Raw genomic sequence first — 10,115 nt, forward strand, 5'->3', positions numbered from 1 at the left:
CAGGTGGCATTATCAATGTCAACAAGTATTTATCAAGCATCTACAATGTGTCTTGTACAGAGCCCAGAAGTTCTTTGTGATGTCTGCCTGAAAAAGCAGGAAACTCAATATCTTGATAAGCGGATCCATGTACTACCTAAATAAGGATGATTCTCTCTACTCTGTAAACCTGTTTCCTCTGCATTCAACAGCTGTGTGTGTGGTGTGTGTGTGTGTGTGTGTGTGTATGTGTGTGAATAAATAAAAGGACCTGAAAGATTACACACCAAATCGATCAAAGTGATTCTTGCAGGGCAAAGATTGAGGATTGAGATTAGGCATAGTGGTTCCAGAAGTCTTTGGCATTATTTGAAATGCCTTCATTTTTGATAAGGAGAATGTATTTTATTGGGTAATTAAAATTTAATTTCTTTTAAAAATGTAACTCCAATCAAATTCCCATCAGGATTTTAATAGATTGAGAAGCTAATTCTATTAAATGAAAGGGATGGTAAGTGCAGAAGAATATTCAAGAAAGAATTTTAAAAAGGAAAACATTAAAACATATCATAAAGCTATGATTAAAACAACAATGAACTGGCTTAGGATTTAGCAGAGATCAACGTTAAACCCTTGTAGATGCAGGAATTTGGTAAATAAGACAACAGGAAAAAAATAATGGACTCATCAATAACTAGAAAGTTGATTCTCTTTAAAAAAATATTTTTTAAATGTCTTTCTGCCAGACTGATGGGTGTCTGTCTCTGCTTTATTTGTATTTCTCTCGATTCTTATGCAGTTGGGGTTTTCTTCATGTGTTTATTATCCAAGCAAATTTGATTTATTTACTGAAATAGCACTGCTGTGTCTATTTTACAGGTGAGGAAAGCAAGGCTTAGGGAATTAGTTAAGTGACTGACCTAAGCACATAGGGCTACTCAGTGGCAGAGGTTCCTGTGTCTCTGGCTACCTGTTTTTTTTATTTTTTTTCATTTGTTTCTCTGCTGGTCTCTGTCACCATCTTTCTCTCACTCTTGTTTCTCTTGCTCTCTTTCTCTTGTCGCTTTTTCTCAAGGCTGTCAGTCTTAATAAGCCCCACATTTTGTAGAGTTAAATGGTTAAGAGCAGAGACGCTGGAGTCAGTTTGGCTACTACCTGGGTTCAAATCCTGCTCCCCACTTACTGTTTGTGTGACATAGACAAGTTCTGTTCCCTCTCTAAGCCTCAGTTTCCTCATCTATAACATGGGGATAATAATCAGCCCTACCCTGTAGGATTGTTTTGACAATCTGGTGAATAAATATTATGTGAGTAGAATGGCCCCAAATGTTCAACACATGTTGGCTATTTATCTTATTATGATGACAATAAAATGCCTCAGTCATTCCAAATGGGCATGGGAGTTCCCTGAGGCTGGGAATCATGTCTTCCACTCCATACTTTTTATTTAAAAAAATTTCAAATCTACAATAAAGTTAAAAAGACAAATGCATTTCCCATACATCCTTCATTTAGCTCCCCTAACTATCCACAATATTGCCACTTTTGCTTCATTTCACTCTCTCCATATATACATACACATATTCTTTTTTGGTGAATTATTTGTAGATATCATGACCTCTTAATACTTAACTGTGTTTTTCCTGAGAAAAAGGACATTTTCCTTCAATAACCATATCATTACCATACCCAGAAAATTTAACACTGATACAATACTATTATATAATGTGTGGTCCATAATCAAAGTTTTGGGACATCTTTATTTATCTCTGTGTTCTGAGGGACCAGCACAGGCAAAAGTGAGGGAACAAATGAGAAGTAGCTGGGAGATTAAGGGAACAAATGAATGATTGAGAAAAAGTGCAAACAAATGAATATGAGTGCAGGAGAGTGAATGAATAAATACAACTACCATTATTACAACCAGCATTGTTATATTTACATAATATAATTGAATCATATAGCTCTATTATATTGCATTATATAATTATGTCCAATCAGATTATATACTATAATAGTAAATATGTTAATTATTATTATTATTAGGGCTAATACTTTTTGAGCATTCACTATGAAGCCATGCACTCTTCTAGGCATTTTATATGAGTCTCCCTGTTTAATCCTCCCAATAGCCCTAAAATAACATTATCTCTACTTTACAGGTGAAGAAATTGAGGCCCAGTGGTCAAGCCAGGACTTGGACCTAGGCTACTTAGCTCCCTAGCCCACTGTGAGGGAGTGTATTGCAAGGCAAGAAGTCATCCTATGGGGACAGGATAGGTCCCAGAGCAGTGCTCCCTGGGGCACTGGGTACTCACTGTCCTCAGTGGGTCGAATGTCTACACGCAGCTGCAGGTAAGGTTTGGAGGCAGTGGCAAAGGCTGTGGTGAGATCCCAGTCAGACAGGAGTGAGAGGTAAGCTTCCTGCCCCAGCCGATCGCGACCCAGGTAGCTGATGCCAAAGTTCTTCTTCCTGGACAGAGAAGGTATGGCAGCTCTCAGTGCCCCAATACCCTGGAAGCCTCAGGGGCAGTTTCCAAAACAAGCAGGGGAAGATAGATGGTGTCGACAACAACTTTCTAATATATGCTGGGTACTGTGCTAAGGATTGTAGGCAGCCTAAGGTCAGATCATTCATCTCTACTTTGTTACACGAACACAGAAACAGGCACCCACCTGCTTGTATCTGGAGGGCACATTGGAAACTGGTAAAATGTTGGTCCCCTCTAGGGAGGGTAACAGGGTAGTTGAGGGATAGAAGTGGAAAGAACGCAGCCTTCTTACTACATTAAAAAAAGCAATCTGTATAATTGTCATTTTTTACAACAAAAGATGTTTATGCAAAAAGGTCAAATAACAACTAAGAATTTGTTCTTCAGATACATTTGTACAACTGCAAAGAAGTATGTTGTGTGATAACTACTACAACCATGGAAACATCCTAAATACATACCACTTTTGTACTCTTTGAGTCTGTTACCATGTGCATGCATTTCTCCAAAATAACCATTACACCTGCCTCCAAGAGACACCACTTTTCATCTATCAGGTTGGCAAATTTTCCAGTGTTGTCTAGTAACCAACATTTGTGAGGGTATGGGGGAAACAGGTATTTTCTATGCTGCTGGTGAGATTGTAAATCAGTAAAACCTGTCTGGAGAGCATTTTGCAACCATCCATTGAAATTTTAAAAAGCATACACCCTTTAACCCAGAAATACCACTGCTAGGAATTTATCCTATGACTAGATTTCCCCAAGTATTCCAAGATATACATATGTGGCTCTTCACTGTGGGATTATTTATAATAATAAAACAAATACTCTACCAAACAACAACAATGAAAAAAGCGAAACAACCGCTGTTGAGGTGGGTGGCTAGCATCCCATTACTCACCCATTCAAGTCAAACGCTCGGATGAGGATGTGTTGCAACACATCGAGGGAGGTGATCTGGGGATCAACAGCGAAAGAACGGAACTCAGGTGGCAAGAAGCTCTCACATTTCTAGGGAAATAAGACACAGGGTTGGCCATCAGGGGCCATATCACCATGCTGAAGCGGAGTGAGCAGGAGAAAAGGTTAGAGAAGTGCTGGGGGCCAGATGAAGGAGGGTGTTGTGGACCATGATGAAGACTTCTGTTTTTGCTGTGAGTGAGGGGGAAGCACTGGGAGGGTTCTGAACAGAGGGAGGATGTGTTCTGACTTAGGATTTACAGGATCTTTCTGGCTGCTTGGCTTACAAAAGACTGTGTGGGGGAAAAGGAGAAAGCAGTGGTCTAGTAAGGAGGAGGCTATTGCAATGGTCCAGGCACACAATCTTCCTCCTATATCCCCTCAGTGCTGGTTGCCAGGATCACCATGTCTAGTCTGGCCTCTATTAAATCAGTCCTTCATGCTGCAACCAACCTAGCATATTGATCTCCTCTGTTTATCTCTCTTCAAAGGCAACCCCAGGGTCCAGAGCAGGAGGGCCTATACGACCCCCAGACAGCCTCTTTCTAGTCTTGAACTTTACACTCTGGTACTACCAAACTGCTGGAAGTTACTTTGAACACATCCAGGTTTCGTGCCTTGGCTTGTGCTGATCTCCCTGTCTGGAATGTCCCTCTCACTTTCAGCTGGCTCACTCACAGCTCCAGCATCATCTCTTTTTTGACCTCCCAAACCTCTACCTTAGAGCCTCCTCCAGTACACTGAAGTAATCAGTTTACTTCTCTCCAGAATCTAACCTCTTCTCATCACCACCAGTGCCACCATCCTAGTCCCAGCCACCACCACTGCTTGCTGGAACTAGTGCAACTGCTTTCTTATTCATAGTACATACCAAAGGCCATTCACAATCTGCCCCTCTCTCACCTGTTTGGTTCATCTTCATCCACTCTTCCCCTCGCTCTCTCCGCTCCAGCAATATGGGAACCTAAGGGCATATGCCAAGCTCATCCCTACTTCCCAGCCTTTGCCCTTGCTGTTTCCTTCACCTAGAACACTCTCCCCTGTCACAGGCACATGGGTGACTCCTTTTATTTCGAGTCTCTGCTTCTTCAATACCTTTCTGAGGATTTCCTTGTACAGCCTTGGCTAAAGTAATACCCTAGTTCACGACCTTTTTTTTTTGTTTTGTTATTTCTTCATGACATTCACCAATGTCCTTAGCATCTCATTTATTCAGCTGTTTGTCTTTCCAACAAGCATATCAGTTCATCCAGGGTGGGGACTTGCACAAAAGTGCACTCTCAAAATACGTTAACTGACTTCAGAGCCTCCTTTTCAGACAGCAACAGCCCCCTTCATTCCTCAGGGCCCCACTTCTCAACTATTAAGACCACCTCCTCCAATCCTATAGCCCCCCACCCCTCGATATCCACAATCTCCATTCCAACGGCCCCTTACCCTTCCATTTGCAGTCTCCACGCCCTCCGGCCCTGTCCCCGCATTCCCAGGTCCAGCCTCCCCCACCCCCTTCCACCATCACTTGGCCTCAAGCGTCGCCCCTCAGATAACACCCCAAAGCTCAGGTCCCGCTCTTCTCCCTCCCTGGGAGCCACGGGTGGGCTGGCTGACGGGCCGCCAACCTCACCTTGACTCGTACCCGTACCACCTCTCGCTCCTCCTCCTCAGCTGTCGCCGCCTGTACTCCCCCGCCAGGCGGGGGCGCTCCGAAGCTGGCCAAGTCCAAGGACACAGAGGCCGTCGCCATCCCGCCGCCACCCGCCTCAGGGCGACGGGTGACGGTTGCCCCCTAACCCTGCGCTCACTCCAGAATGCGGGCTCCCGAAGCCCCACCTTGCGCCCGGGCGCAAGCGCAGAGGGCGCCGCGCGACCCTGCCACCCGACCTGGCAAAGAGTGGAGGTCGCCTCTGCGCGTGCGCATAGAGTGCCGTTGTCAGGAGCTCCGCTCCCAAGGCCGGGCATTTTGCCTCACGTCAGCCAGTGCGCAGGCGCCTACTGAGTACCCGCCCCACCTTGTCCGCAGTTTTGTTGCTTGGGCAGTTTACTTCCGTTTTCGCTAGCGTTAATGGGATAACCTAGTTCAGTGAGAGCAGTGGGCAGGGAAAGGAAACCGCTGCGCGATGACGTCAAGGACCCCCACACCTAACTCCAAGTCGCCTCACACCTCTGCTTGCAGATGATGTCATCTATTTCAAATGCTTGTGGCTCTCTCTTCAAAAGAATCCGCTGAATGGAAAAAATAATCCATTTTCTAGAATCTTTAAAAAAATAGTTTACACATTGTGAAAATTCATAGAGCTGTACATTTTTGAGTTTTGTGATTTGTTCACGTTATACTTCAATAAATAATCTACAAAAAAAGCCCTTTTTATGCTCTCTGGAGATCTCAGCTTTAGTTTGCCCTCGTTTTATTTAAGCTTCAAAACATGTGGAGGTCGGTCCTATTAATAAGCAGTGTGTGTCCACAAGATATCAGCCGAACGACTGAACATGTATCTTAGAGATGCTTTTGAGAAACTACCTTATAGCAAAAGGCAAAAAGGCATTCTCTTTACTTCATTGCACAACATCCATATGGTTTGGACAAAATACAGAGTGCCTCTAACAAAGGAGTCCTGTAAGATGCCTGGATTTCAGCTATTATGGTGTCGTAACATTAACTTTTAACATTAACTTTTGGGAGAAGCCTGCAATTCTGTTTTGAGATCTTTTTGTTTTGAAATTCAAATTTACATGTCCATAAAATTTTAATGTAGCACAATCGCACTCATTGGTTTTCCTATAGTCAAATGCTGCTTTCACACTACGAGAGAGTTAAATATAGACAGTCCCCCACTTAAGATGGTTCAACTTATGAATTTTCGACTTTATGATGGTGCAAAAGCAATACTGTTTTGGGATCTTTTAAAATAATTTGTTGCCTTATTATTAACAGTAAACCGACATCTGTTTTCTGGAAGGTATAAATAATGGGGATTTTTATTTTTTTGGAAGCCAGAAGAAGAAGGTTATTGGCACATTTCTCTTGTCCCGTGTACTGGAGTCAAAAACACTTCTTATGGCATTGCTGGATTTTTCTGATGGAAACAAAGCGTTTGAGAGTCTCATTTTCATAGGGTGGGATGAGTAAAACTTTAGCCTCTCTCACTGGTCTGATTAGTCTTAGTTTACCCTGAGGGTGTTAAGAGTAGGCAGATAGATATGAGCAGGAAGGTAAGAAACCCACAGGGGCACAGATACGGTCGCCATGAGCCCTGATAGGCCCTTAATGGAGCTCAAAGTCCACAACATCCTGACCCAAAGACACAGGTAGTCTTTCCCACAAAGACACATGTGCAGATCAGGCCCCGTTCATCTTTAGCCTAATTCTTCCCTCATTATACAGCTGGTATAATAAATTAGCATTGCAGTTAACACTGTACCCATGATGCATCTGACACCATGAGAGTTCAGTAAAACCCAAACATGGCAAGAAATGGGGTGTCTCCCTGATTCCAAGAGAAACCACATTCTTTCTACAAAGAGACCACCCAAGATCATGAATATTCCACCCCTCAGATCAATAGATAAAACTCCTGAACCCACAACGAGGCAGGGCAGCTCTCTCTTGAGTTTGCCTACTCTCTGGCCTGGAAGTGTACTTTCGCTCTTAAGAGTGTACTTTTGCTTCCAATAAACTTGAGCTGTTTGCTCCAATGTCTTTGCTGTCTGTCCATGAATTCTTTCTTGTGGCAGTGACAAGAACCTGGTCACCTCTCCAGTGACATGGGCACTGAAGCACAGGTTTTAGATGAGGGTATGATGTGGTCAGATGCCTCTGTCTTGATGGAGAGAGGCCTTTCATGGAAAGATAATAGAAGCAAGGAGGTCCTTACCATGATCCTAGGGAGAACTTTTTCTTTCATTTGTTTAGTCTTCCATTCGACAAATACAAATTGTATGCCAGACAGTCTACATATATTAATTCATTTAATGTACATAAAAACCCTATGAGGTAGATACTATTATTACGAGCATTTTACAGATGACAGCACTGAAGTTCAGTGAGAAACATGCTCAAGGTCAAAGGTATAGTAAGTGGCACAGAGTAGACAGTGCAGTGGATGGAAGGTGGGGCCATGCCTGGCATGTTTGAAGAAGAGCAAGAAGGCAAGCATGTCTTCAATGATGAGGTAAGTGATGGATATGAGGTGAGGAAGTAACTTATGGCTTTGGCCTTAATAATGAGGCATTTCTCAAAAGCTAAACTTTAGGCTCAAGCAGAATCAGGACTGGAACTGAAGTCCTGTTCTGAACAGGTAACCTAGAGCCAGTCTATGTATATCTGCAGTTTTATTATTCATTCTTTGTCATCTCCTCAAAATTCCTCAAGTACCTATTTATTTTATGACAGGTCTATGAAGTAAATGACAGAGACTATGGGATGAGTGATGGGGGCATCTGTAGGATGAGGTTTATCTGTGAGGTGAATGATGAGAATCTGTGGGGTGACAGGATGTGCGGTGAGTGGTGGAAGATCTGCAGGGTAATCGCAGATCTGTGGAGTGAGATAGGGATATGTGAGATAAGCAATGAATTCTGCAAGGTGAGTTATGGGGAGTTTATAGAGTGAGTGATGAGAGGCCTATGGGGTAAATGATAGGGGGTCTGTGTGAGACATGATAGGTGGGGGACTATGGGGTGAGTCATAGGATTGTTGGGTATGTGATCAGAGGTCTGTTGGGGCAGGTGATGGGGTCTATGGTGTGAGTGATGGAGGCCTGTGAGGTGAATGATGGGTGGTCTATGGAGCAAATGAAAGGCTGTTTGTGGGGAGAGTGATGGGTGCCTTAAAGGTTAATGATGGGGTCTGTGGGGGTAAGTTTTGTGGGATCTTTAGGGTAGTGATGGGTGAGTCTGGGGTCAGTGATAGGAGTCTTTGGAGTAATCAGGGGTTTGTGAGGTAAGGGATAGGGTATCTGTGGGGTGCCTGATCAGGAGACAAGGGGCTGAATAAACTGAAGAACTTGAAGATTTGGAAAATTCTCAGCCTGTCCACATTGCAAAAAACAGGAAAGTGTGTTCTGGAGAGAACACCAAGAATGTGGGTGGAAGATCACTCCTTAAAAGAGATTACGGGTGTTAACTCATGGATATAATCAGCTACCATGGGAATCTGTGGGGTTAGTAATAGGAGTTTGTGAGGTCATGGACTGAAGGTTTATGTGAGGATGATGGGGGTCTATGGCTGAGAGAATGGTGGTCTTTGGAATGAGTTAGTGATGGAGGGGGTCTGTGGGGTCAGTCATGAGGCATCTCTGGGGTTAATAATTAAAGATTTCTCAATGATAGAGTCAAGACCTTTTATTTATTGATTTAAAAAATGGCGGCCACCATGGACCTCCTAGGTTCTCTTGGACCTTTGTTCCAATAGCTCCTGGCAATAGCTCCACACTCCTTTCTTCCCCCTGTCTCTGGTCCTTTTGGTACCAACCCATCAGCCCGAGTCTGACAGATCAACTTGCTTTGTCCCTCTAACCTGTGGAAGCAAGGACTAGACTCTTCTGGTAGATGGAGAGCTCATCACCAGCCAATGTTCAAGCCTAGTCCATCACTCATTAGTTCTGCTTGCTTTTGGCTTTTGTGGCTTTGGAATCCAGCAGGCTCTGGGCATGGGTGAGCTGCTTCACAGAATCAAGCACGAGGATTCCGGGCAGCACCAGCCACAGAGCGTTCATGAAGACAAAGTAAAACCAGAAATAGAGCGGGTGACCCAGCTCTCCATGTTGGAATCCATCGCGGTGCTCCGTCAGGAAGTAGAGCACATCCCCATAGATCTGACCTGTGGGAGGCAGAAAAGGAAGCATTTTCCAAGTCATCATTTAAGGTCTCAGTGCTCAGGATTCCCAAATTCAGAGGGCTAAGAATTCTGGAATCACACAGCTGAAACGTTGAGAAATCAGAAAGGTGAGAATTCCAGAAATCAGAAGCTGAGAATTTCGGAACTCAGTAGAGTTCATTCATAACTCTAGAATTTAAAAAAGCTCAAAATCATTTAATTCAAGATAGCTCAGGGTTCCAGGACTAAAGAGAACTCACATTTCTAGAACTAAAGAAAGCTAACAATATAAGAACACAAGAGGACTGAATCTCAGATGAAGAGGACTCAAAATCCTGAGCCTGGAGGACCAAGGGGCTTTCCGACATCATGGGTCACCTCATGTAACCTTCACAGGAGACTATGTGATGGAGGAAGAGAAACAAACACTCCCAGCTTGAGAACACAGGCTGAGAGGGGCATGACTGTTCCAGAACTTCAGGGAGTTTGTCTTTCAGTCTAATTCAGCCTTGGATGGGTGCAATTGAGAGATCCCACCCACACAGATGACCCTGTGTCTCCATTAATCCCTCCAGCAACAAGTGTTGGCTTTCTCCTTACCCACAGAGACCACAAGCTGTAGGACAAAGCGGAGGGGCTGCTGGCGGAGAAAGGCGATCACTATCCAAATGCTGAGTGGTCCCCACAGGCAAGCCGTGATAGTCTCCATGCATATCATGAAGTTGTCATTTCTGTGGGAGAAAGGATGGGGGTACACTGGCAACACTGTGTTCTACCCACAGGGCTCCCTGACTCACCACCACCCTAAACCAATGCAGGTCTCCCTTGACAGAGGCAAACACTTACAGGATATATCGGCTGTCTCCC

At 44.0% G+C, this 10,115-nt stretch overlaps 2 protein-coding genes across 4 annotated transcripts in view; both read right to left on the bottom strand.

Annotated features, from left to right (window-relative positions):
• TBC1D25 (TBC1 domain family member 25) overlaps nucleotides 1–5,341 on the bottom strand; it is a 12,346-nt gene extending 7,005 nt beyond the window's left edge. Inside the window, exons 1-5 of one of the 3 annotated variants that reach the window (XM_015597756.2) lie at nucleotides 5,058–5,194; nucleotides 4,337–4,397; nucleotides 3,375–3,484; nucleotides 2,656–2,762; nucleotides 2,298–2,452 (exon numbers count right to left, since the gene is read on the bottom strand). In XM_015597756.2, coding sequence (XP_015453242.1) covers nucleotides 2,298–2,452; nucleotides 2,656–2,678 — 178 coding nt within the window. In that variant the 5' untranslated portion in view covers nucleotides 2,679–2,762; nucleotides 3,375–3,484; nucleotides 4,337–4,397; nucleotides 5,058–5,194. Of the gene's footprint in view, nucleotides 1–2,297; nucleotides 2,453–2,655; nucleotides 2,763–3,374; nucleotides 3,485–4,336; nucleotides 4,398–5,057 lie in introns of all 3 variants that reach the window. The other 2 variants (XM_015597755.2, XM_006922760.3) reach the window with 2 other exon arrangements.
• Nucleotides 5,342–8,758: 3,417 nt separating this feature from the next.
• EBP (emopamil binding protein (sterol isomerase)) overlaps nucleotides 8,759–10,115 on the bottom strand; it is a 4,168-nt gene continuing 2,811 nt past the window's right edge. The window contains 3 exon segments of the mRNA XM_006922761.3: nucleotides 8,759–9,251; nucleotides 9,849–9,979; nucleotides 10,095–10,110. Coding sequence (XP_006922823.1) covers nucleotides 9,028–9,251; nucleotides 9,849–9,979; nucleotides 10,095–10,110 — 371 coding nt within the window. The 3' untranslated portion in view covers nucleotides 8,759–9,027.

Source organism: Pteropus alecto, unplaced genomic scaffold (genome assembly GCF_000325575.1).
Source record: "Pteropus alecto unplaced genomic scaffold, ASM32557v1 scaffold669, whole genome shotgun sequence".
NCBI lineage: Eukaryota > Metazoa > Chordata > Mammalia > Chiroptera > Pteropodidae > Pteropus > Pteropus alecto.